This window comes from Melopsittacus undulatus, assembly GCF_012275295.1.
Source record: "Melopsittacus undulatus isolate bMelUnd1 chromosome W unlocalized genomic scaffold, bMelUnd1.mat.Z SUPER_W_unloc_1, whole genome shotgun sequence".
Classification (NCBI taxonomy): Eukaryota; Metazoa; Chordata; class Aves; order Psittaciformes; family Psittaculidae; genus Melopsittacus; species Melopsittacus undulatus.
Window position 1 is genome coordinate 2,433,363 of NW_022993942.1, and position 26,788 is coordinate 2,460,150.

Consider the following 26,788-nt stretch of genomic DNA (forward strand, 5'->3'; position numbering starts at 1 on the left):
CTTATAAAGACAAAGGTGGTGTTTTTAATTAGTCCAAAACCACACAGGAATATTCATCAAGAGCTACTGGAACTGCTATTCAAGATTTTATTTTATTTTTTTTGACAGTTCACTAGCACTCAAAATCTATCCAACAAACAATATCCTATGCTTTTATCCTGTGTGAGAGGGATCTTCCCACCAGATATTGTCCTTCATGGCTGTTAATGATGAAAGGCAGAGCTCAGCCTTTCTAGGAACTGCTGCATACTTGAGATTGCTCCAGATGCATGGTCCCAGGCCAACTTCTTAGCAGGCTTCTTAACATCTAGCTCTTACCTCAGCTGAACCCACCATGCAGCCTGCTTCCAGACTCTGAAAGGATTATCCATTCCCCAGTTCCTTTTGTTTTGCACAGCCCAGGGCAGCCCCATTCAGTCCCCACATGGGACTCCATACTGGTCCAGAAGTCCAGGCTCAAAATATTTCCTTAGAGGAAACAAACCTTGAAAAATGCAGTTTAGAGAAATACTAAGAAATGTGTCTGTGAAATCATCAAGTAAAATCCAGCTACTATGACTGTAACAACCTGACTACAAATATTTTTGTGAGTATACTTTCTGAAATTCCAAGTGCATCCAACAGTTTTGGGAACTGTGATTTTGTTTTATGAGAAGGTCAGAATTTTCTGGTTTTCTTCCATCAGAAATCTCAAAATAAGGGAGAGGGCAGAAAGGAAACATTAAGGGCACAATAAAGTTATGTGACATTACCAGCCCTCTGGAAAAGTTTAGCTCTAGAATTATTTTTTCTGATCTATTTTGATAATCCCTACATGCCACAAAACTAATAAAAACTTGATAAGCCTCAAAGAGGGCAGAGCAATACAGTCACCAGCATTCAAGTTTGACTGAGACAACAGCTAAAAAGCATACTTTTCTTTGGTGACTTTTCATTAATAATCCAAGTTGCTTAATACAACTCTGGAAACCAAACTGCTTTCTGTTTGTCACACTCTGTAGTCCTTAAAGTGTTGTTAATGTGGCCGGCACTTTTATCTACTTAAGAGTTGACAAGATGCATACCCTGCCAATATCCTACTGAAACTTCACAAAAACAGATTTATGCAAAACTTTAATGCCCCAGATTGCACTATGCTATTATACACTGTATTTACTTAACTCTCCAAAATCCACTAAAAATAAATAAATAAACAAACCCACACACAGAGACAATCACACCACAACAGTGGGAACTGCCAAAAAGCAGAATATTTTTAAGTACACCTAAATATAACTGCTTTGCCTGGAAGACTATAAGGATAAAAATGAATGAAGTAAAACTACATTTTTACTTGACTGATCTATGCAGACTAACACTGCAGATCCATAAATGCGCTTTGCTCCTTCAGAACAGCAACAGGTTCAATTGAAGCTCTTGGTGTAGCTTAGGAAATTATACTCATTTTACCCTCCTTCAGGCAACCTAACAAAAAAAAAATTACCATCATTGAGTGTGCAGGAACTCTGCATGTGGTGCTGGATAGTCTGGAAATTAGAAACACCCCAGAAGTTCAGATCACTGTGAATTGGACCAAAGGGGATCACTTATAGATTGTTCCTGCCAAATCATCTTTGAGCAAAGGAACTAGAAAACATTTACTGCAACCATAACTCAGATTGTTTTGATACACGGGTAACCAATGTACAGGGGGGTAATACAGAGAAATTGTACAAGGGAGTTAAAGGAATTCCTTTGCTTAAACAAAAGTGTTGTCTGTCCTAAGTACCTGCCATTGCCATCTTGCCAAGGCATTGATTACTGCTGGAGGGGAAGAAACAGATGCTAATTCTACTGACAAAAGCAGATGAAAGGTCCTACTGATAGGCGGCAGGAGAGGCAGACTGGGTGACCAAGCCTTAAGACCATGACAAAAGCACAGGTGTTGGGTCCTACTGATAAGCGACAGGAGAAGCAGACTGGGCGCCGACTAACCCTGAGTCCATGTCTGAAGATTAAAAGGTGTAAAGGTTAAGAAGAGGAAGACTCATTTACTTCATCTTGAAGACCCCTACCCACAGGAGGAAGACTCATTTACTTCATCCTGAGACCCCTGCCCATGACCAGAAGGGGCACTGCGCAAGTGCAAAGGACCTTCTGGCTCATTATAATACGAAGCGGGGATAGATAATACATATGTATAGGCGGACTGAGCAACCTCATGTCTATGTATACCTTAAGAGAATAAATGTAAAGGGACAACAACCCTGAGGTGTGCATGCTTTGGAGGAGCTATCCCCATGCACCTCAGCGCTGAATAAAAGCATACCTACTTTACAACTTTAACTAGTTGTGGAGTCTATCCGCGTATCAGTTTTAGATCAATTACAATGCAAATATATTCCTCCCTTAATCTCATACCCACACAGTCTATGGTAAATAGATGCCCAGTGGGAATACAGTATCAGTTAATCATACTTTTAAAATATTATAATTTTCCCTTGAATACAGTAGTTACCTCCTCAAGAACTTTTAAAGTATATTCACAGATGAATTCTGACTTTGAAAAATCATTATTATATTAACAAATCAGCATTGCAAGTGTAAAGATGGCATTTTATATACATAAATCAACTTAACTACTTACACTGACTGACAGATCCCCACACTGCCCTTCCTGAGAGGCCTTCAAAGGGAACATATGCATCTTGTGGCGTGTTAGCCACATGGCTAGCCACTGGGCTGAGAATGAGGGAACTTGTTCCAGCTCACGGGTCTGACAGGTCTCTGCTTACTTTAGGCACACTACTACCTTTCATTTTCTCTCTTAGCATAAGAATACATTTCATCAGGGAGCTTTCATTTCATTTCATTGCACTTTCCCCAATTAGAACTGACTCAGACTTTCTCACTACTAGAGCACTATTTACCAAGAAATCTGTTTTGTTCTTGCAGGAATGAGCAGGCTTGATATTATACAGAAGGACTGAAGCTGTGGCTGTTCCATCCCTGGCAGTGCTCAAGGCCAGGTTGGACAGGTCTTTGAGCAACCTGGTCTAGTGGAAGATATCCCTGCCTGTGGTAAGGGGTTGGAACTAGATGAGCTTTAAAGGTCCCTTGAAACCCAAACCAGCCTATGATTTAAACTGATTCACTAGAGCTCATGATTGCCTGAGCTATACATGGCTTTTATACCATCTGTCGTGGTTTAAACCAAGTCCCCCAACTCCCAGAGAGTTAGGAAGGAGAATCCAAAGAATGTAGCCCCCACGGATTGAGATAAGAACGGTTTAATTGCTAAGGCATAACACAAAACCCCTACTGCCATTTACTACTACAAATAATAATGATACAGCAAACAGCAAGTGAAAAGAATACAACACCCCACCAGCCACCGACCCATAACTCACTCCACCCTGCCTGGCCGAGCACCATGTGCTCCCTCCTCCATTTTCCTCTAGAGCTCCCCCCCCCCAGCCCTCTCCTTCCCAGTATGCAACCTGGGCATCACGTGCTATGGTATGGAATACCTCATTGCCTAGCCTGGGTCAGGTGCCCTGTCTCTCCTTCCTCCCGGACTCCCCTCCTCCACCTGGCTGGAAAAAACCTTGAACAAAAACACCCTCAAAACATGCTCAAACCATGACACCATCTCATGCCCCAAACATTGCTGCAGGCTGTTCCTCTACACTTTGTGATCTCCCCAGTCCTGCCCTCAGCTGCTGCAGGGAAGTCTTCTGTTAAAGCATATTTACAGTGTGTTTGACTAGAACTGTGAGGCATTATGCCACAGAACATCCATTTTCACACTCTAAACTCTGCGGTCATAGTTTTGGCACCGATGTAGATGGACCAGCAAGTTGCTGGTATGTGGTACTTTGCTTATCCTGGAAATTTCTCCATTAATTAGAAAATAATGCCCACACCTAATGGCCAGCCCTGAGAGCTCTCACACATACATGTACCAGGCCTCACTGAAGCATGAGAGATCCTGTAAAAAACAAGCCTGAAGGCACCTGAAACAGACTACAGCTGAGGCCTCCCCCCGTTAGCCTGTACAGCCATTACCTGACCAGAGCTCAGTGGGAAGAGCAGGGGCAGTGGCCAGCACATATTGGCTGAAGCATATAGTGGCCAAGTGACAGCAACATACTGCTGAACATCATTGGTACTGTGAAATACACAGGAATGATTCGTGTCAGGAATTTAGGCGTCCTTGTCGCCATTGCACTTGGTGTGAAACCAGCCCGCCTTTGTGACCGTGATTATCATAAGTACTCCTGTCAATAAGGAGAAACAAAGGCGATAATCTCTCCTAATCAATCGCTTTGTTTTTCAAAGGGGACTTCCGTTTAACGGTTTGATTGGCCTAAGGAGGTTAGATAACCAAGAGATACATTTTGTTACAGGATGTTGCAAACTTGGGTACAAGGCAAATAACCATATAAGGTATAGAACAAAATGTTAAGACTACGTTAAGCTTGTAAGCATTTTTCTGTTAATACATTACTAAGAAAATTCAACAACGTCTTCACTGGAGAAAGACCCCAGCAAACAAGAAAAGAACAAAGGAAAGGGGCCACGTCGACATTCGGGTAAAGAATACAACAGGATTGGCTAAAACCCAAGACTCAGAAGTATAAGAGACTGTACTCCAAAGATCCCGGTGTGCGTTGCTGGTGGAGCGGAGACTCCCCTGCGCACCCAGCGCTGTTTTGCTTATTGCCTCTTTTAAATTTCTAATCAATTGTAAATAAAATCGATTGGGACAAAACCCGGTTTGCGGTAAATCTTTATAACAGTACCTGAGAGAACAAATGAATCACAGCCCCTTTTGCTTTGGGCAAGGGTGAAATTCTTCCAAGAAAAAAGTACTTGGGGGGGGATGACAGGGGGGACGGGGGACACAAGCAGCCACACTGTTGTGGTTTAAACCAAGTCCACCCAACTCCCGGAGAGTTAGGAAGGAGAATCCAAAGAATGTAGCCCCCACGGATTGAGATAAGAACGGTTTAATTGCTAAGGCATAACACAAACCCCCTACTGCCATTCACTACTACAAATAATAATGATACAGCAAACAGCAAGTGAAAAGAATACAACACCCCACCAGCCACCGACCCATAACTCACTCCACCCTGCCCGGCCGAGCACCATGTGCTCCCTCCTCCATTTTCCTCCACAGCACTACCCTCCAGCCTTCTCTTTCCCAGTATCCCTCCTGGGCATCACGTGCTATGGTATGGAATACCTCATCGGCTAGCCTGGGTCAGGTGTCCTGACTCTCCTTCCTCCCAGACTCCCCTCCCACCTGGCTGGAAAAAAAAAAACCTTGAACAAAAAACACCCTCAAAACATGCTCAAACCATGACATTATCCACCCCTTATTCCATACCATTCACGTCATGCCCAGATCCCACATTTTCAATACACCATCACTCTTAAGTCCACCCCTCGATCATGAGACATCTCTAAGTTGCATCTCTGGACTGATAGCCTGAAGTATCTGGGCCCACCAAAATCATTCACCGTCCCCTTCAGCAGTTCTACAGCTTGCTGCTGGGGACTCCATACAGCTGCTTTCCACCTCCAATGCTTCCAAAGCACTGGAGGGGCCCAGTGGATCAGATACCTGGCCATACTGTCCCACATGCCCTGCCACTCATGACTGTCCAGCCTTGGGAACAGTCTATTGGTGCTTCTATGTACTTGTCTAACCTTAGACAAGACCCACACCTGACTCTGCTTAACTTTTGGGATCAGACAAAATGGTTGTGGATGGAACACACTCTGTGTGTGTGCCACCATGCCGAAAACCATCACAATCAGCAGGCAGGTCCCAAGGGCACGCAAAAGCCATTCATAACCGTCAGAACTCTCAGATGATGCTGCTGCACTTGTCACTGGGGCTGATGTAGCTGCCGTGCTTGCCAGCTCTCCCACTATCAGCTTCTCTTCTCCCGAGTCCGGATCTTCCTCCTCTGCCTTGCTGGGAAGTGCTGCCTGGTCTCCTGTATCCTGCTGGGGCTCGGCGGGTGACTTCCGGGGAATATTCTCGGATGCTGCGGGGTTCGGAACGGCCGCGGGACTCGGTTCCTCCTCTGCCTTGCTGGGAAGTGCTGCGTAGTCTCCTGCATCCTGCTGGGGGTCGGCGGGCGACTTCCGGGGGACACTCTCGGCCGTCGGAGGGTCGGGAACGGCCGCGGGACTCACCGTCCCCACAGCCTGATCCCCCTGCTCAGCTACCGCCCTGCTCCGCTCCTCCCCCGCCTGCTCCCGCTGCTCTGCCACAGCCGTTTGGCTCCCCGTGCCGCTCTCCCTGGCAGCCTCAGCTGCCGGCAGCTCCCGGGGCCGCTCCTTCCTGGCTTCACGCAGCTCCACACAGACGACGACGAGGATAAGGACAAGGACGGCGAAGAGCAGCGGGACGGCCTGGTACAAGTTCAAGTCCACGGCCACGTCCATCCCCCCCTGCTGCCGGAGCCCCACCGTATTACAAGCCTCCGACACAAACACAAACACATCCAATCCATACACCAAGTACCCGGTAAAATCCCGAAACAGCGAGATCCAGAGAAAAACCTCTAAGAGCCAATAAATCAGCATTGTGACAAGAGACCATAAATCCGCTCAGATCTGTTCTTATCTCAATCCCTCGGGCCCCACGTTGGGCGCCAAAAATGTCGTGGTTTAAACCAAGTCCCCCAACTCCCGGAGAGTTAGGAAGGAGAATCCAAAGAATGTAGCCCCCACGGATTGAGATAAGAACGGTTTAATTGCTAAGGCATAACACAAACCCCCTACTGCCATTCACTACTACAAATAATAATGATACAGCAAACAGCAAGTGAAAAGAATACAACACCCCACCAGCCACCGACCCATAACTCACTCCACCCTGCCCGGCCGAGCACCATGTGCTCCCTCCTCCATTTTCCTCCACAGCACTACCCTCCAGCCTTCTCTTTCCCAGTATCCCTCCTGGGCATCACGTGCTATGGTATGGAATACCTCATTGGCTAGCCTGGGTCAGGTGTCCTGTCTCTCCTTCCTCCCGGACTCCCCTCCCACCTGGCTGGAAAAAAAAAACCTTGAACAAAAAACACCCTCAAAACATGCTCAAACCATGACACACACACACAAAAACAACCACCCACACAACCCTGACAACTGGGTCCAAAACTGCCACTGCAAGATAACTGCAGCATTAGAAGCAGCACAGCATGTATACATGTGTGTTGCCTCTTGCTTTAGGTTTTGACATAAAGAGTGACAGAAAGAACACCTGATGTGTTAGAATGGGACATAGTGTCCCTGCCAAGGGCCAGAGGTTTAAAAAGATAGGAGTTACTTACATAGTCAGGGAGGCAAATGTTACTAGGTCTGCACCTTAAAAATACAGAGCAAAGAAGTTTTACTCATCCATCATACCTTTTATTTTCCATTATCAATATGTGTTCATCCTTAAGCAAGTGAGGTATAAGAACTGAGGAACATATCAGCTGCACTTTATAGATTAACAGCCACAAAAAGAGGAAGCAACTAAACGATCTCCAAATTTCACAAAACTAATTCTCACTGAGATAAGATTAATTGCAACAAGTGACACCACATCTGTAAAGTGCTAGTTTTGTTAGAAGTGGCTAAAGAAGCACAACTAAACAGATTTGGGTGTTCGGTGGCTAGATTGTTGATCTCCGGGTCCTTCATTTCAGGCTCTGTGTTTTTTGATGAAACTGATGAGCCCATTTGTTGAGCTATCATGAGATGTCACTGGAGCATCTGACTCCAGTTCAGGTTCAATTTTCTTGGCAAGTTGTTTTCCAAGCTCAACTCTGCATTTATAAAAGCAGGAGAAGAACAACATTAATGAAATAGCCTACAGTATTTACTGTAAGCCACTGACAATAAAAATAGGTGCCAGTAGAAAGTAACTTTACAGTGAAAACTGACACTATGTCATCCCCCCCCCCCAAAAAAATAAACAAAAAAAAACAAAAAAAAAATTGACTGTCCTAGGTTCATCTGCAAGTTGTTTTTCTCCTTCCTAGTAGCTGGCACAGGGCTGTGTTTCAGCTTTAGTCTGAGAACAATGCTGATAGTGACAACTAGAACACTGGTGTGTTAAGTAATGCTTACCCCAATCAAGGACTTTTCAGTCTCATGCTCTGCCAGTGAGGGGCACAGGAAGCCAGGAGGAAGGACAGACAGGACACCTGATCTAAAATAACTAAAGGGGTATTCCATACCACAGCATGTCATGCCCAAGTATATAAACTGGGGGAGCTACCCAGAAGCACCAGATCATTGCTCAGGTTAGTCTGGGAATTGGTCAGCAGGTGGTGAGCAACTGCTTTGTGCATCACTTGTTTATTGTTGGTTTCCACCCCCCCTTCCCTTTGTAGTTTTTATGTTGTCTCCCCTTATTTCCCTTATTATTAAGTAGTAGTTTTGTATTATACTTTAGTTATTGGACTGTTCTTAACCTGTGGGATTTACATTCTTTCAATTCTCCCCTCCATCCCACCTGGAGCAGGTGGGAAGAAAAGGGGGAAGCAAGAAAGCAGCTGCATGGTTCCGAGTCACCAGCTGGGCTTAAACCACAAGACTGACAAAGTTATTATTTAACTGTGTGCCATTCATGAAGTGGAGTTCTCACAGCTGAACAGACAGCTCTCAAATTACAGGATGCCTGAAGAGAAAGTTTTGTTGCAAGAGTTAAGCAATCTTTTCCCCTTCAGTATTTGTTATGCAGCCTGCCCCAATGCACAATGCATCCAGCTTCCTATTATTCACTGTTGAACCTGTCATTACTCAGAACACTGATCTGCAATAGCAGGACAATAAACAACAGCCAAGTTGCAGGCCTGGAAGCCTTCCCCAACACTACAGCATGCTGTCCAACAGTTACAGCCACACAGGCTAAGGACCTAGAATATTCCAACAGACACAAGAAACTAAGCTGGTTTTACAACATCCCCCCATTCCATAGTTTTGGATGCCATTCTAGACTTTCATGTGTTACAGTAAAAACTGTACTTAGTCCTATCCCACTCCTGATCAGCATCAGCTATAGCTGTCTATAGACATCTTTTATTAGACATTATTTACAATTTCTACTGCAATGTTTTAAAGGATTTGCTGTGGAGTATACATCTAGAAACATACTGAAAGCAATCCTTCAGCCTTTAAAACAGCTTAAACTGCTATGCTAGGCCTGCAGAGCAAACTTGCTCTTCAAAATAACCCCTTATAACATAAAAGCACATTCCACCTGAAAAATCTTACTCATTTCCCAATCTCTCTCCTGCATAATTCTTTATGCAGTATGCTGTACAGTTAATATTGCTACAGATTGGTTTTAACCCAATTAGTTCCTGATTAGTCTTCTAATTTTAAGACTGACAAGCTCCTCATAAAGCTGCTGCTCTTCACATGGAACTCTACCATGAGCCTTGGTGCAGTCTTCATTAGACCTAGGGCTCCTGTACATGAAGATATCTGCCAAGAATAGTCTTGTATCTCCAGTATAGGAAAATTAAGAGGCAGTCAGCCTTTTGCTTAACAGATGTCATTCAAGCTGCCTACTAAGTGTTTCTAGAAGTAATTTTCTCCATTCTATAAAAGAAATTATTTTCCCTTTCTAACTCTGAGAAAGTGTTCTACCTGCTATTTTACTCATTACTGTCTCTTCATTTGATTAAAAATACTATAAATGCAAAGGTCCTTAGCTAAAGTCATATCTACAAAGTGATTATGCATGGCTGAACAAGGATACATGGTGACTGCAAATCTACTTAAAACTCTTAAGCCTTTGCTCTAACACTTTTAATTGTCTTTTCTCCAAGTCATGACAGATTAAGTAATACCACAGTCTAAGTATACAAGAAACTTATCAAGGATGCTTACCCCCAGTGTCATAACTGTTAATATCCCAGACAAATCCTTGAACAAATATCTTGTGCTCATACATGGCTATAAGCAGAAAGAGATTTATCAATTAACTTTATGATAAAGTCTCAATAAGCATTCACAGATGAGAGATCTATTTACTCACCAATGACAGCTCCCAGAGTAAATGGGTTGAGTTTAGTAAATATGATGTTGGTTGGTTGATTCCCCTCAAAGACCTTTCAAAGCAAGAGTTACATTTCTATCTAGTATGTTCTAAAACTTGGATTAGAAAGTTGAACTTCATATTTTCCTTACAGTCCATATGGTACTAGCTGTATTAGCAGCAAAATCAAATCCTGAAAACTTTAAAGGCTAACAGCTTCAACCATAGAATTGTATCATTTTCATGTTTTATTACAAACACAATGCCAAAATGTTACATCCAAGTACTATTACTGATTACTACAGTCTACAGGAAGTAAAAGACAAGTTAATACCCTAGGGCCAGTGATAAGATACCTCATCTTTTCTAAAGTGTCTCAAAAGGCTTTCAGATAATCACACTTAAGCATGAATACTATTCACAGACTGCTCTGCAAGACCTGACAAGGTAGAACCTGTAACAAATTTCACAGCTGTCAAGACAGTAGCACTTGACAGCCATCAGAGGGTACTGCTCCAAGAGGGTACAAACTCCAGCTAGCAACAGACCACCATGTTATCTAGTCAGAGGAAAGCTGTCAAGTGCCAAAGCCTGGTTACCTTATGGGGAAGGAATTTCTCCAGAACATCTCCACTCAGTCCTGCTCCTTGAAGGTCCTTACAAGCTTCATCAGCAGTCTTTCCTTTCATCAAGGCCTCAGTCTGAGCAAGGAAGTTGGCCAAAAGGATCTAGCAGGTAGAAATAAAAACATCAACTCAAGATACCGTTTCCTTAGCTGGAACATGATACCTAGTGCTTGAACCTAGACTATAATTACAACACTTGGGTTTTAACACTATAGCAGCAGGATGTGTAGCAGTTATAGCTGCATAGTGACTGCTATTGCTTTTTAGCTCAGAGTGCCAGGAAACTTGGTTACTGTCTGAATAGTACATGTATCCATAGACAACCAGGAGTGTTCTGCAAAGGCCTGCCTCTGATGAAACTGACAACAAGCCTTCCAGTGAGAAGAGAGGAGCCAGGATTTCACACACCTTTTCAGCCAGTATAGTCTATACTTTGTCCCATACTAAATCATGGTTGTAGATTCAACTGGACAGGGTGCTGGGTCATCTAGTCTAGATCATGCTTTATCAAGAAAGGTTGGACCAGATTATCCCTGAGGATATCCCTTCCAAGCTGGGATTCTACAATATGCAACCAACTAAGACATACTTTATATGAACAAAAAAAAAAAAATACACCCCCAAAAAACACCACAAACAAAACTACACAGCATACCAATCCCTACCAATACAAGTTTTTAGTCTATTTCTTTCCTAATGTTAGCTTGCAAATTAACATGTACTTCTATCCTACTCATTACATTGAGAATAAACTTATATCTACAGTTGAATGAAACCTTTTCTCCCCTTCTTTTGCAAAGCCATGTTCTTCTTAAACTTTTGCCTGGACTTGGTATTACTTTATAAAAAGTTACACAATTTAATAGAAATTGAAATCTGAAATCCTTAAAAGATTGAAATTTAATGAAGGAACATGCTTTTTCTGAAGCATGCACTAATTAGACCTGGACATGTTTCCACCTACAAAATTTAAAATTGTTAAGCAGTTAACTGCAAATTTAGTTGGATGATACATTAAAATTGGGCTTGTTAAATTATTTGTGTAGAAGGCTTTTGTCCTAGCCATGCTAGTATACTCATTAAATTTTGTCCTTGAGCAAGACTTGAAAAAACTTGCTCATAGATGCTGCTGCATCAGCTCTGAGAATTTACTTCTAAATGCAAGAATTATATTCCTTACAATTCCTACAAGTTCTCTCCTAATACTTAATTGATCAACTCTCCAGTCTCCATAGGCCAACAGGCCACATCACTGATCTGCCTCAAGAACCATGGCTGCAGTTTCAAGAACTGAAATACAACTATATTACATACATTACATATTTTCAACCCTGTTGTGAAAGTTCACAGAGCATGTGCAGAGTTTCAAAGAGGCATTTGGAAATCTTGTACACTACAATACTGAGTAAGCTTCAGCACCTTCAGCCACAGTAATATGGGTGCCCTGACAAAGAACTTATTACCTTGTGATGCATGCCATTTCTGACTGGATGCTGGGTCTGGACTGGGATCAGAAAGTCACAAGGAATCATGTGAGTTCCTGTAAGAAAAGGCACATTAATAACCCTGCAACATGAACATCATAGAAAACACTTCAACTCTCAACTCTTTTAGCTACTGGAAGACTCAGCCACTTAAAAAAACTTTTAAATAAATTAATTTAAAAAGCTTTTTATTAATAGCAGAGGGAAGTGACAATGCAGCTCAGTAGTTTCAGCTTTAGTTGACCCTCCTTATTGTAAGGTTAAAACCTGCCTCTTGTACCCTTAAAAAGCCACTAAAATTAATAGCACCAGAGCAATGTGATGCTAGGCAAGATAAGAGTCCAACCTTTAAACCAGTGTCAAATCTGCAGACACTCTTGCAGCTTTGTAGCCATTCAGAATTTAATTCCAAACTAAAGTACCGAATAACTTCATTTTACCTTGATGAATGAGTTGATAAAAAGCATGCTGCTCATTGGTGCCAGGCTCTCCCCACACAATAGGGCCAGTACTGCAGTCCACTCGAGAGCCTTTCTTGGTAATGTATTTGCCATTAGATTCCATATCACCCTAAAAGGAAAGAAGGGCTGTATCACTGTTCTTGCAGAACTACAAGTTTCCATACATAATTCAGCTATCATGAGTGTTGCCTATTTATAGAGGCTTCATAAAAATCAGGGATACACCTGCTTAATTTACAGACATTGAGATAATTGAGGTCTGAGGAGGGGAAATCTAACTTAACTGAGCAAATAAGTAGATATTCATCATGGCAGCAGTCTCTTTAGGCCCTCGATAACATAAGTAACTGCAATTTTAACCTAGAAACATGCATTCAGGTTCTAGAACCAGGATGGAAGCTTATCTACATACTTGCTTCTATGAAACCTTTACTCTGAGCCTTACCTGCTGGAAGTAAGCAGCAAAGCGGTGCATGTGTTGGTCATAGGGCAGAAGGGCATGGGTTTCACATCCATAGCAGTTTATATACCAGACCCCCAGCATGGCCAAAAGAACAAGCATGTTCTTCTCCAGCGGGGCAGTGTGGAAGTGATTATTCTATGTGACACAAAGGAAAACACTTTTGATAAAGCAAAAGTCATTCCTCCCAACTCTTAAATTGTTTTTATTGTTGTTTTGATCCAGATAGCTTCCCATGCACAGTTGTTTTAGGAGCATTGATAGGACATAAGACGCTGAACTTCAAAGACCAACCTGTCTTCAGTTATCTTACTAACAGCTCTTAAGAGGAACATCCAAAATAAGCATCCAATTACTCACCATCCAGTGGGCTCCTGCAAGCAGGCTCTCAAAGTTGTCAAACCCTAAATGGAAAAAGTCAGTTTGAATTTATTACAACTCAAACTTTATTTTCCTTGTAGAGACAACTGTAAAACAGTTAAAATTCCTTGTATGGCACAAGGCTCCCATCTGGTAATGGAGTTTAAAGTTGCACTTTGACTTCTCACAAAATTTGCATCCCATAGTGCCATATGCAGTTATAATAGAGGCTTGGACTTTAGAGAAAGTCCAACTTCATGAAGCATACAAAAACCACACACACCCCACACACCCTAGGACAAGGCTAGTATAGCAGGCATTTGTGTTTGTCTGAGGAGAAACAACTGTAGTATGGTTTTCTCAAAAAAGGTTCCCCTTTATAATTAGTGTATTTTAAATGCTATTCATTTCCACTAATGAGTAGTTTCATACCATCCCATCCTGCAAAGCCAGGTATTCCAATTTTTATGTGGAAAAATTGTGTTGAAGTGTTTCACAATTAGAGCAGCAGCTCTACCTATGGTCAAAAGCCAGCTTCAGGAGGTGAAGGATTTAAGAGCAAGAAGGCCTGATAAACTGGCATGTCAGCAGTCAGCTGACAGCAGTCAGATCTGTCTGACAGCAGAGATGAACAGTTTATTACAGACAAAATAGCAAATGCCTGAATAAAATTTTGCTGTTCACATAGGTTTTTCTACACATGAAAACTCCTATTCATATCATTCCAAAACCACCAATGTTTTTCTTCTAACCTCAGTTTAAGGGAAGTCTAGCTTCAGACTTTAAATATCTGAAAGAAGCCATGAGGGAACAAATGCAAGGCTGCTGAACAGCCTGCTTACCAGGAAATAGCAGCTCTTTGAGCTCTTTCACATTAACTGTACTCTCCACCTGTATTTGAGATCTGCATCAGAAATGCCCATGCTACAATACAAGTAGATGGGAATTTGCTTCAAGGGTCTAATGTTTGCTCTACAATGAACTGCAGATAGAAGCAGCATTCCTGTATCATCAAGCCCTATAGCCTAGAAAAATAAGTTCTGGGGACAAAAAGTAATAATGAGAAGAGACCATTAACAACACTAAATGGAGCTCACATGCAGAACTAGAGACATAGGGTTTTGATGTTTAGCATGTATATACTCACAGAAGCCACTCAAATAGTTCAGGAATATCAGTTTCAAGGTCCAATTTTCAACACAGATATAGCTTTACATAACAAGCACTTTTGGCTATGCAAGTGACTCGAGATGAAATTTGACTATTTCTACTTAAGTATGGGTAATCTCCAAAACTGCATTTACAGTACTAAAAACTTCAACACTACTATTGTGTTAGATTTTTTTTTTTAGCACAGCCAACCACTTGGTAGATTGTGTCAAATATTTTCCCCCAAACACATTATCATTGATAAATTCCATAGTTATATTCCTGAAGCAAACAGACATCATAAGAATACCTACCAATATGCAGGGCAATGGAGAGACCAATGGCAGACCACGGAGAATAGTAGCCATCAACCCACTGAAAACAAGAGACCAGTTTGGACAGAAATGCAAGGCTTTTAAATCTAAACTTATTCAAACTATAAGGAAACAGCACTATGTGCTTAGAATATTTTCAGCAAAACCAATATTGTTTCTGGTGTTAATTCATTGTGTATTATAAGGCATGGTCAAGGGAACCTACACCTTACAGTAGTTCCCTCATAATTCCTTAAGTATGCATTTTTTGACACTTTAAAGTTAACCTACTCATCCAATTTATGTCACATCTATTGAAGATCTCCTGATGATTCCAATTAATTTCCTATTATTAAAATTGCACCTTGTATTAACTGCTTTCCTAATGTCACTCCTCTATAAGTAAAGTCTGCTTCAGCAAGATTATGACACTAAGGAAGGGTAAGTCTCTACATAACAGCAGCTTTAAAAATCTAGTTTGTCAGGCACATAGTCAATGAGGCATAAAACAAACTGTTTCTAGTTAAGTATAAAGGCCAAAACAAAGGCAATATACTTAAAATATGCAACTCCTAAAAAATATAAAATTCTCTCCCATTTCTGACACTTGACCTTTACAAGCCTAGATTATATACAGTAGACCCCCAGTCAAATGTCACAGCTTAGAGTTTCAATACATCAGTTGGATTATTCTAACAGTTAACATCTACCACACATTGGACATTTACTTACATCCCAAAACTCAAAAACTCAAACATGTTTTCTGGGTCAACTCTAAAGTCTTTACCATAAGTAAAACCAGCAATCTTTAAAAGCTTTGACTAGCAAATAAAGCACACAAGTTGGATACCTGTGGAAATGCTGAAAGAGCCAAGGCCATGTAGTGAGCAATCCCAATACCCTGAGCCTTGTTACTGTAAAGTAAGAAGATTCTTGGCAGGCATAAGCAAGGTCAATTGTCTTGTTAGGCCTCTGTAATTTTCCGCTGAAAACGTGCAGAGAATGATCTCTGCCAAGGTTGTAGTTTCCCACTGTATTTTTAGAGTAAGGTATTTAATCACAATTATAACAAGTTATAAACATTAGTTCTGTAAACGATAGTAACCTCTAGACTAACCAATCAGAGCTCAGTATCCAAGGCTGTTACATAAGGGAGTAAGGGTATAAGAAGAGCACTGTATCTAATAAAGTTTGGCAATCGTTTGATCATATTGATGGTCTCTGCATTGTCCGGGACTCCTGCGTCAACAGATACCTATTAGGGTTAGGGGTTTAAAATGAGGCCATCCTAAAGGTACATAAAAAAATAAAATATATTTGTTATACTTACAGCATTGGTAGACAAAACAACAAAATGCTTGGCCACAGCTGAAGGCTTAATTAAGAGTGTTAGTTCTAGAATGCCAACTATTGAGTTCTGTTCATAAAGCTGATCTGCTACCATTTAAAAAAACTACTGCTCACTATCCAAAGTTATTTTTGCATTATCAACTTGAAATTACTTTATTCACATTAAGTGTGGGATTTAGCAGCATATCAGCCTGAAGGTGACATTCTGATGAAGCCCTCTGGAAGCAGTCGTTACTTAGAGTGACACACCATTTCCTTAAGAGTGTTATTGGTTTGTGTCGTGGTTTAAACCAATCAGCACAGCTTGTGTGTTTTAAAACCCCACCTCAGTCTCCCACAGCACCACACACCCCTTCCCCACTCCCAGAGGGAGTAACTCCCATGGGTTGAGATAAAACCAATCCAGTAACTAAGGTATAACACAAATTACTACTGCTACCACTAATAAAAATAATGATAGAGGAAATAAACAAGGAGAGAGAATACGATACCACCCGCCAAAACGAGCCCAACCCGAAGAGAGCTAACTCCCCCCCTTCCGGCTAACTTCCAGTTACCTCCCCAAGCATGACGTGCTATGGTATGGAATACCTCTTTGGCTAGCCTGGGTCAGGTGTCCTATCTCTCCTTCCTCCCTGGCAGAGCATGAGGCTCCGAAAAGTCCTTGGACAAATCAAACATTTGAGCAGTAACTCAAAACATACTTGCTATCAGCAACTGTTCCCAGCCCGAAAGTCAAAACACAGCACTGCACCAGCTACCAAGAAGGAGAAAAAACGACTGCTACTGCTGAACCCAGGACAGTTTGGAACATCACTACTACCACTTTGGAGCAGATAGAGTTTGTTGTACATGCACTACCCTTTCATCAAGACAACTGGTATTACTGATAAATCCCAAGCTCCAGATTTAGACTTTGGTCTTTCAGCAAGTGTTCTGGTGGACAAAGATAATGTGTCTGCAACAGTAGTGTAATAAGCAGTTTCAAAGCCCAGCTTTCAAACAAAGTGCAACTACCCTGACTGGAACATGTTAAAGACCATCTTAATAACCTGAGCGGACAGTATCTGCTTTTTATTCCTCTTAAGGGTTAAAAATAAGATAATGAACCAAATACAGGGTTTCTATTCATAGCACAGCCATCTGCCATGGAATTGTCAGTATATCACTTCAACCGTAACTTCTACTTTTTAAATATCTGCCAATTGGAAGGTAATGCCACATAGACACCATATTCTTGGCTTTTTATATCAGTAGCTCCATTAAATTACTAGCCAGCTCTAAGGCTAATATAACACTATTACTTAACAGGCAGGACTTGGGAGAACAATGTATTACAACCATTTATAATGAAAAACTAATGTATTCACTTTGATCAGACATAATAGTCTGTCACTAGCCATGAAGCACTGAAGTGATATACATACAGCATCTGCTGAGCTATATATCTTATGTCTGGGCAGCTATTGACTCTGTTCCAAAGCACACAGAATGACCAGGGAAATGCTGCACAAAAAGGCTGTTGCATTCTATAAAACAACTTAAACATATTAGACTTACATCAGTAGCAGCATGCAAGAACCATTCTTTGGCTGTCTCTGCATTGGTGATAGTTTCTTGGGTAGTGAAAGTCTGCAAATCAGAAAACAAAAAAGTACATAAAATGGTACTTAAAATTGAAAACAGTTCAGGCTGCTAAAACATCTTATGTCCCAAAATAATCAGAGCAGAGGAACTGTAAGTATTCATAAGACAGCTGCTGCCAGATTTCACAAAAAAAACCCAAAAACACAAAAAATGCTTATCAATCAAAGATTTCATATCTGAAATTGGAATATTTACTCCCCATTACTTCCCTCTCCCAAAATTTAATGCAAAACCTTGATACTAAGTTTCTATTTTAGTCTTTCACTAAATGTTTTACCATTCACCTAAAAAGGAACTAATTGAGCATCAAAACAGGGTAACCTAGTGTCCTGGGTTCAGCAGTAGCAGTCATTTTTCTCCTTCTTAGATCATGAATCATTGATCATAAAACTGATCGGGTTTGTGTTCACAGTATGGTCACCACCTCTAAACTTTGGGACATATATAATAGAAGTGTTTAGCAATTACACACATTCTTTCCCCTCCTCAGGGAGTCAACCTATGAAGGAGACATTCCCTTACCTTACCAGCTCCCCCACCAAACAGTTCACAGCATCATATGAAAGTTCAGAAGTTTTTGTATGACCTTTGAGTACCCTTGAGAACTGCCTGCTGATTGTAATGGAGATCACCATGTTGGCACACATAAAGAGTGTGCTTTACCCACAATCATTTCGTCTGATCTCGATAGTTAAGCAGAGTCGGGTTTGGACCTTAACTACGGTCAGACAATATATGAGGACCAAAAGATTTAGCCCAAGACTGGACAGTCATGAATGGCAAGGTGTGTGGGACAGTATGGGCAAGTATCTAGGCCAGTGGGACCCTCCACTGAAAAAGTGCAAAACCCAGAAAAATTAGTAATACACTGTCATGGTTTAAATCAAGTGCACACACAGCTCGTTCACTCACTCCCCCCCCTTGCTCCCCCAACTCCTGGAGAGTTAGGAAGGAGAATCCAAAGAATGTAGCCCCCACGGATTGAGATAAGAACGGTTTAAGAGGTAAAGCATAACACAAATCACTACTGCCATTACTACTACAAACAATAATGATAAAGCAAATAACAAGTGAAGAGAATACAACACCTCAGCATCCACCGACCAATAACTCACCCCACCTTGCCCGACCGAGCACTGACTGATACCTCCTCCATCCCCCCAGAGCCTCCAGCCCTTCCGGGTCTCTCCCGGTTACATCCTGGGCATGACGTGCTATGGTATGGAATACCTCTTGGCTAGCCTGGGTCAGGTGTCCTGTCTCTGCCTTCCTCCCGGCTTCCCCTCCTCCCTGGCAGAGCATTAGCTCAGAAAAGGCCTTTGACAAAACCAAACATTTGAGCAGAAACTCAAAACATACTTACTATCAGCAAACGTTCTCAGCCTGAAAGTCAAAACACAGCACTGCACCAGCTACCAAGAAGGAGAAAAAATGATTGCTACTGCTGAACCCATGACATACACTTAAATGAGGTGTGTTGTCATCCTGGTCATACCAGAGAGGGACAAATCCTGGAAAAGTGCTGGGGCTTGGCCTTTGCTTACACAGCCCTGTTCAACAGTACCCAGAACCTTCAAAGGAAAAAAGAAGGCTCTGGTTCTGGTGGCAACGCAACAGACAAAACAGCTACTCCGAAATACAGCAGCTACACCAACCCTATTGACAAGTACAGCAGCTACTCAAACTCCAACTGCAACAGATAACACAGCTACTCCAAGTACAGCAGCTACATAGGCCCCAGAGACAAGTACAGCAGCTACTCAAACTCTGACCACAACAGACAGCATGGCTACTCCAGCTCCAACCACAGAAGCTACTCAAACCCCGACAACAGATACTGCAGCCACTCCAACCACAGTGATAATCACTTCAGCTAAACCAGAGGACCAATTCATGCCAATATCAGTTGCCCCTGTATGCAAGGGGAAAAGCAAAAGAGAGGCAAGAAAGATGAAGCAAGATGAAGAAAAAATGTACTCACCACCCAGGACAGAATCTGACCAGAAGTTATTATTACGGGAATCTGAGAAAAAAAGAAAAAGCAGAAGTGACTTCTCAACCCCACACCTCAGCTGAGCTACAGAATATGCAAAAAGATTTTACCCATCAACCAGGGGAGCACATCATCACCTGGTTGCTGCAATGCTGGGACAATGGGGCTGACAGTCATGAACTAGAAGGTACAGAAGCCAAGCAGCTGGGATCTCTTCCTAGGGAAAGGGGAACTGACAAAGCAATTGCAAAAGAGAAATGGTCCCTCAGCCTTTGGAGGCAGCTCTTGACAGCTGCGAAAGAAAGGTTTCCATACAAGGATGATGTTATGAGTCATTTGACCAAGTGGACTACTCTAAAGAGAGGAATCCAGGCTCTGAGGGAATCAGCCATTGTAGAGATGATCTATCGCAGGCCAGATGCCTGGAAAAGACCCATAGATCCAGATTAAATTGAATGTACACAACCCATATGGCGAAAAATTACACAGAATGTACCATCATCATATCCCCACACACAAGGAAGCAATAAACTGGAATGATATAGCACCACCAACAGTGGATAAAACGATTCATCAACTTCAAGAGTTCAAAGACAGCCTTACACTTTCCATCATTTCAGATATGAAAAACAATCTCAGGAGATCAGAAAATTGAGACATAACCTATTTTATCTATCCACTTCCCCACATGTACCAGCCCACATATCAGCTATTAACAAGAAGTGTCCTACAGCTCAAGAGAGAAGATATAGGAGGCATATACCATGGGGGAGTGTGAAGACAGCGTTCTCACAGGAGAATGGATATTTGGTACATGAATTCTGAATACCCTGAAAGATACAGCAAGGCCATGAGAGGCCTGAGAATCACAGAATCCTAAGGGTTGGCAGGGACCTCAAAAGATCATTTAGTCCAACCCCCTGCAAGAGCAGGGTAACCTAGAGTACATCACACAGGAACTTGTCCAGGCGGGCCTTGAATATCTCCAACGTAGGAGACTCCACAACCCCCTTGGGCAACCTGTTCCAGTGCTCTGAAGCTTAAGCAAACAAGATAAGAAGCTGGAATACACTGAGTTATGAGAACTGTGGACTGTTGGCAAGTGTTTGAGGTCGAGTTCTCACACCTGTGCTTAACCAATTATATGTTAGTCACTAAGGGTCTTCAAGACAAGTATCCAATCACGATATGCCAAATTGATGTAGGTGTGTGTAAGCAATAGTATATAAGGAGTTAATACTTTGCAATAAATGGCTTTTGGTCTGATCATATTGATCTCTGACTGCGTCCATTCCGTGGCAAATGGTGCCCGAGCAGGGGTCCTCTACATTTTCACATTGAAACTGAAGAAATATTTTCAAATTGAAACTGAATAAATTGAAACATGGGGAAATCAGCTGGATTTGATCCGGCAGGACCAGAATCGGAAGTTAGACGCCTTGGAGGTAGACGTCTCGGAACGGAGCCTTGTAAGCCTGGAAGACACTGCTCAATGCAAATAAGGTAACAGCTGATGTGGATGGAAGAGGAGAAAAAAAAACCAAACTCTTCTGACACATCCTAGTATGATGAAGCTATGCTAAAAAGATTGTTGCTCTGGAGTAAGGAGAAAAAGCTAATTGTGGGAGTCAGTGAAGCCTTTAATCTCGAGACTTGGGAGAAAATTACTAAGGAAGAAGCCTCTGTTTTATGGATGTTTTCAGTCCTTCTTAAGGTGAAGGGAGCAACCCGTAAAGAGACAGACTTAAAGTTAATGTTGAAATGGCTGAAGACACATTACCCAGAGATTGATGAGCCTACCGTATTTGAGATCTCTTTGTAGAATGGGGCAGGAGTTAAACTGTGGGATGCAGCCACAAAAGGTAATGACACTGTGAAAAAATTGTTAGTCATTTGGAGAACTATTTTAGAGATGTTAAAGTAAAAAAATGAGATCGTGAAGCCCACTGCCCCCCACCCCCCACCGCCCTCCCCCTGTACCTCTGCCGGTTGCCACCACAGCTGTGAATACTCAGGGCTGAGATGAAGAAGAACTTTTTGACTCAGGCCCTATTGACCCCAAGAAGGAGCCTGGGCACATTTATCAGTCTGCTGTTGCTGATCCTGAGGTTCTGACACGTGGTAATTCCAATACTGATGTGAAATATGAATTCACTCCTCTAAACAAGATAACAAGGTTTTATTGAGGGACAAAGTCAATAAAGCAAAAGCAAACAGCACTGGGCGCATGACCGTGGCCAGAGGCACGAATGATTAGTATTTGTTACAGGTTTATATACTTTCACAATTCCATTAGTCACATACATATTCATAAGTCCTGCGTACAGGCAGGGAACATTATAACTAAGTCCAGTAATTTATTATCATAAGTCTCCTCCTCTTGGCGTCTGCGCACTGCTCTTCAATGTGAGAAATGAATATTGACATGACTATTTTATACTTAATGATTCTAACACTGGAAATGCTGTATTTTCAGGTACTGTTATAGAAGGGCTGTGAAAAGACCTTTCAAGCTTCTAGATTTTAAAGCCTACACACAAAGCTACTTTCTTAGCTCAACAGTTATATCCAAGATAACCCTTTATTAAGGTTTAGAAGTCTAATGCACTTATTTAAAAATACTGCAGTATCACACTGTGTGAACTGCTATAGCATTCACAACAGTGTTAGCAAAGGCAAAAGAAATCAGGCTAAAAAAATGAAAAAATATTGGGCACTGAGCTATTTGCAACAAATACTAGAACCTGAAGGAGTTAAGTGTCTTTAATTAGACAAAAAAAAAACTTTGCTAACTGGAATACATTAAAATATGAATAAAGCCATGGAGATAGAGATTTATTGGCAAACCAAATATTCAGAAAGCTTTTCTAGTGCATATATATTAGCATTAAGACTTATTTCTGGGCAGGTTTCTGCTCTATTCTTGTAACTTTAAAAGTTACTGAGAGTTTTAACAAACAAAATTGCTATCATTAAATAATATTAAAACAGTGCATTGGATTTTGTCCATAAGGTACCACCCTATGCATTAAATTTGTTCAATCAAAATTAATTTTTCTAGTATCATGCACTCTTAATAAATTCCCCAATTCTAAATTGATTCTTCTACAAATCACCTGGTGTCATGGTTTAAAACCCCACCTCAGTCTCCCGCAGCACCACACCCCTCCCCCGCTCCCGGAGGGATGGGGAGGAGAACCGAAGGAATGCAACTACCATGGGTTGAGATAAGAACAGTCCAGTAACTAAGGTATAACACAAATCACTACTGCTACCGCGAATAAAAACAATGATAGTGGAAATAAACAAGGAGAGAGAATACAATACCACCCGCCGAAACAAGCCCGACCTGGAAGAGAGCTAGCTCCCCCCTTTCCGGCCAACTCCCAGTTACAACCCCAAGCATGACGTGCTGTGGTATGGAATACTTCCTTGGCCAGCTTGGATCAGGTGACCTATCTCTGCTTCCTCCCGGCATCCCCTCCTTCCCTGGCAGAGCAAGAGACTCACAAAGTCCTTGGACAAACCAAAACATTTGAGCAGTAACTCAAAACATATGTGCTATCACAACGTTCCCAGCCCGAAAGTCAAAACACAGCACTGCACCAGCTACCAAGAAAGAGAAAAAATGACTGCTACTGCTGAACCCAGGACACCTTCTCCACAGACGTTTAAATTAACTCTTACAGAAAATGCACTCTTAGTATATACCATTTCTGTAACCTGTAGATGTTTTAAAATACCATCTGCTTATGCAAGTTGACTGAAACAAGCATCTTCACTAATCTTGCCAAGCAAATTGCCTAATGTGACTTATTTTGCAGAGAAGATACATCTGCATGGGAAGTGATATTCACAGGCTCTGATGACTGAAACTGTATAGCAACAAAGAAGGGTGACACCAGCGAAAACTTTGTTTACACTATGAAAAAAAAATCAGTTAAAAGCTCTACAGTGGAAAACACACTACTGAATTAGTGGCCAATTCAGTTCTAGCATTATCTGAAGAAACTACCAAATTCAGACCAATTAGCATCAGTTATTGTTGTTTTGGCATTTATCCATTAGGAACTGGACATAGTACAGGTTCATTTTGTATAGGTTAACAAATATGAGTTAGCAGCGATATAGGCCATAACCATCAGGATAGGACTCAATCAACTTCACTCCTCAGAGCCATGTTTAAAATACACCAAAACTACTTGGTGAACTTTTACTGATTAGTTTTATCACACAAATTTGACTTTGTTACAGTACTAAGTTCTTCAGAACATTTCCTCAATTGACTTGACAATATACCTACATTTTAAAGATGTACAGGATCAAAAAAAAAATCCCAAAATAATTAATGTTGTGGAGACAGTGTTCTCACAGGAGAATGGATATTTGATACATGAGCTCTGAATAACTCTGAAAGATACAGCAAGGCTGTGAGAGGCCCGAGGAAGTTTAAGCAAGCAAGATAAGAAGAAGCTGGAATTCACTGAGTGATGAGAACTGTGGACTGTTGGCAAGCGTTCGAGGTCAAGTCCTCATACCTGTGCTTAACCAATTATGTTAGTCACTAAGGGTCTTCATGACGAGTATCCAATCATGATATGCCAAATTGCTGTAGGTGTGTGTAAGCAATAGTATATAAGGAGTTAATGCTTTGCAATAAATGGCTTTTTGTCTGATCATATTGATCTCTGACTGAGTCCATTTCGCGGCATAATGTTATTTGACAACAGTGCTCAACTGCTGTATTTAACTAGGGAACAACAAAAATTTTACACCACTAAAAATGCAAAAAGAGTAGAATCATAAAGGAATCTGACAAGACCCATCAAAGAAGCTATTTGAGTATAACCAACTTACAAGTGAGAAGGGAATTGCCTACCTCTTTCCCAATTTCACAAAAAAATAGTTACTACTTGATAGAGGCAAGTAATTGAAAAATTAGCAAGAAATAAAGCAATATTTGAATGGTACTTAATGCTTTACAAAACTTCTGAACTAAATGCAAGGTTACTGTGAAAAGAGCAAGATCTAGAGAGCCCAACAATAATAAAAAAAAAAAAAACACAAAAACATCCACAAAAATACATAAAGGAGTAAATCATACCAAAACCAGCTCCAATCTCATGCTTGAGCCAGACCTATTATTAACCTCAAACAAGAGCACAAAAATTCATGTGAACTAGCCCACAATCAGTGCTTCACAATACACATAAGAACCTGGCTGGGTATAGAATAATTGCATTTAAAAAAAAAAAACAACAAAAAACCCCCAACACGACATGGCAGTACTTCATACCTGGCAGATGTACTTCATTTTGTCCAACACTTTGTTTACTTCTGGAACAACATCCTTCCCATCCAGAAGTATTGGCACATTGGAATGATTTCTCAGCAATATGAAGCACAGCTCAGTTCTGAAAAAAGGGGAAAAATATTATGAAGTTACTCTCAAATTATACCCAGAAGCCTCAGATGTCTGACCCAGGAGGTAGTATGATCTTCAAGTCTTAGAAATTCTTTAGATTAACTGGAATTGGTAGATCAGTAGATTGTGAGTATATGGGTATAATACACACTCATAGCTAGTGTCGTGGTTTAAGCCCAATCGGCAAGTCAGAACCACACAGCACCTCACTCACTTCCTCCCCCCTTCCTCCTCCCACTCACAGAAAGATGGGGAGGAGAAACAAAAGAATGTAATTCTCATGGGTTGAGATAAGAACAGTCTAGTAACTAAGGTATAACAAAAAACTACTACTGCTACCACGAATAATAATAGTAAGGGAAATAAAAAGGGATGACAATACAACCCCTTACCACCCACCGACCCAATCAGAAATCTAGCCCTTCGGGGTAACTGCCCCCAGTTCATATACAGGGCATGAAATTATGTAGTATGGAATACCTCTGGTTAGTTTGGGTCAGGCGTCTCTGCTTCTTCCTGGCTTCCCCTCCTCCCTGACAGAGCATGAGACTCAGAAAGTCCTTGGTCAGACTAAACATTACTGAGCAGCAACTAAAAACATCAGTGTTATCAGCCTTGTTCCCAGGCTGAAAGTCAAAACCACAGCACTGCAACAGCTACTAAGAAGGAGAAAAATGACTGCTACTGCTGAACCCAGAACAACCAGCTATCTAAAAACCACACTCTCACTTAACAGTCACTGCAGAGGGCTTACCAAAGCACAATATGCAAAGTAAACAAATAGCTTATTTGTTTACACTGATAATAAAGCTCAAAATCCCTTGGAAAGCATTTAAAATTGAGTTAAAATTATTAATTATTCTATGATTTATATAATAATTTGTTGACGCAGGAGTCCCGAACAACGCAGAGACAATCAATATGATCAAACGATTGCCAAACTTTATTAGATACAGTGCTCTTCTTATACCCTTACTCCCTTATGTAACAGCCTTGGATACTGAGCTCTAATTGGTTAGTCTAGAGGTTACTATCATTTACAGAACTAATGTTTATAACTTGTTATAATTGCGATTAAATACCTTACTCTAAAAATACAGTGGGAAACTACAACCTTGGCAGAGATCATTATCTGCACATTTTCAGCGGAAAATTACAGAGGCCTAACAAGACAATTGACCTTGCTTATGCCTGCCAAGAATCTTCTTACTTTACAGTAATAAGGCTCAGGGTATCGGGATCGCTCACTACACGGCCTTGGCTCTTTAAGAATTCCCACAAATCCCCCTTCTTGTTTTTGAGAGATTCAGATACCCTTTACAGCTTTTTCTATAATACGTTGTATACATTGTAAGATACAAGGAATAATCATTAAAAGATGGATTAGAAATGTTAGTAACATTAAAACACCTTTAATAATATATTTAATGCAACCTGTGATTCCTTAAAGCAGAAGCATTCTAATAAAAATGGAATATGAAAC

At 41.3% G+C, this 26,788-nt stretch overlaps 1 protein-coding gene across 1 annotated transcript; it reads right to left on the reverse strand.

The window, feature by feature from the left end:
* Positions 1 to 7,690: 7,690 nt before the first annotated feature.
* LOC117438173 (glucose-6-phosphate isomerase-like) lies at positions 7,691 to 18,522 on the reverse strand. Its single transcript, XM_034073633.1, is given in 14 exon segments — positions 7,691 to 7,812; positions 9,889 to 9,954; positions 10,037 to 10,109; positions 10,636 to 10,764; positions 12,126 to 12,202; positions 12,587 to 12,716; positions 13,053 to 13,205; positions 13,428 to 13,471; positions 14,891 to 14,951; positions 15,623 to 15,637; positions 15,640 to 15,711; positions 16,221 to 16,265; positions 17,801 to 17,872; positions 18,415 to 18,522. Coding segments are annotated over 14 exon segments (1,167 nt in total).
* Between the last annotated feature and the right edge of the window lie 8,266 nt (positions 18,523 to 26,788).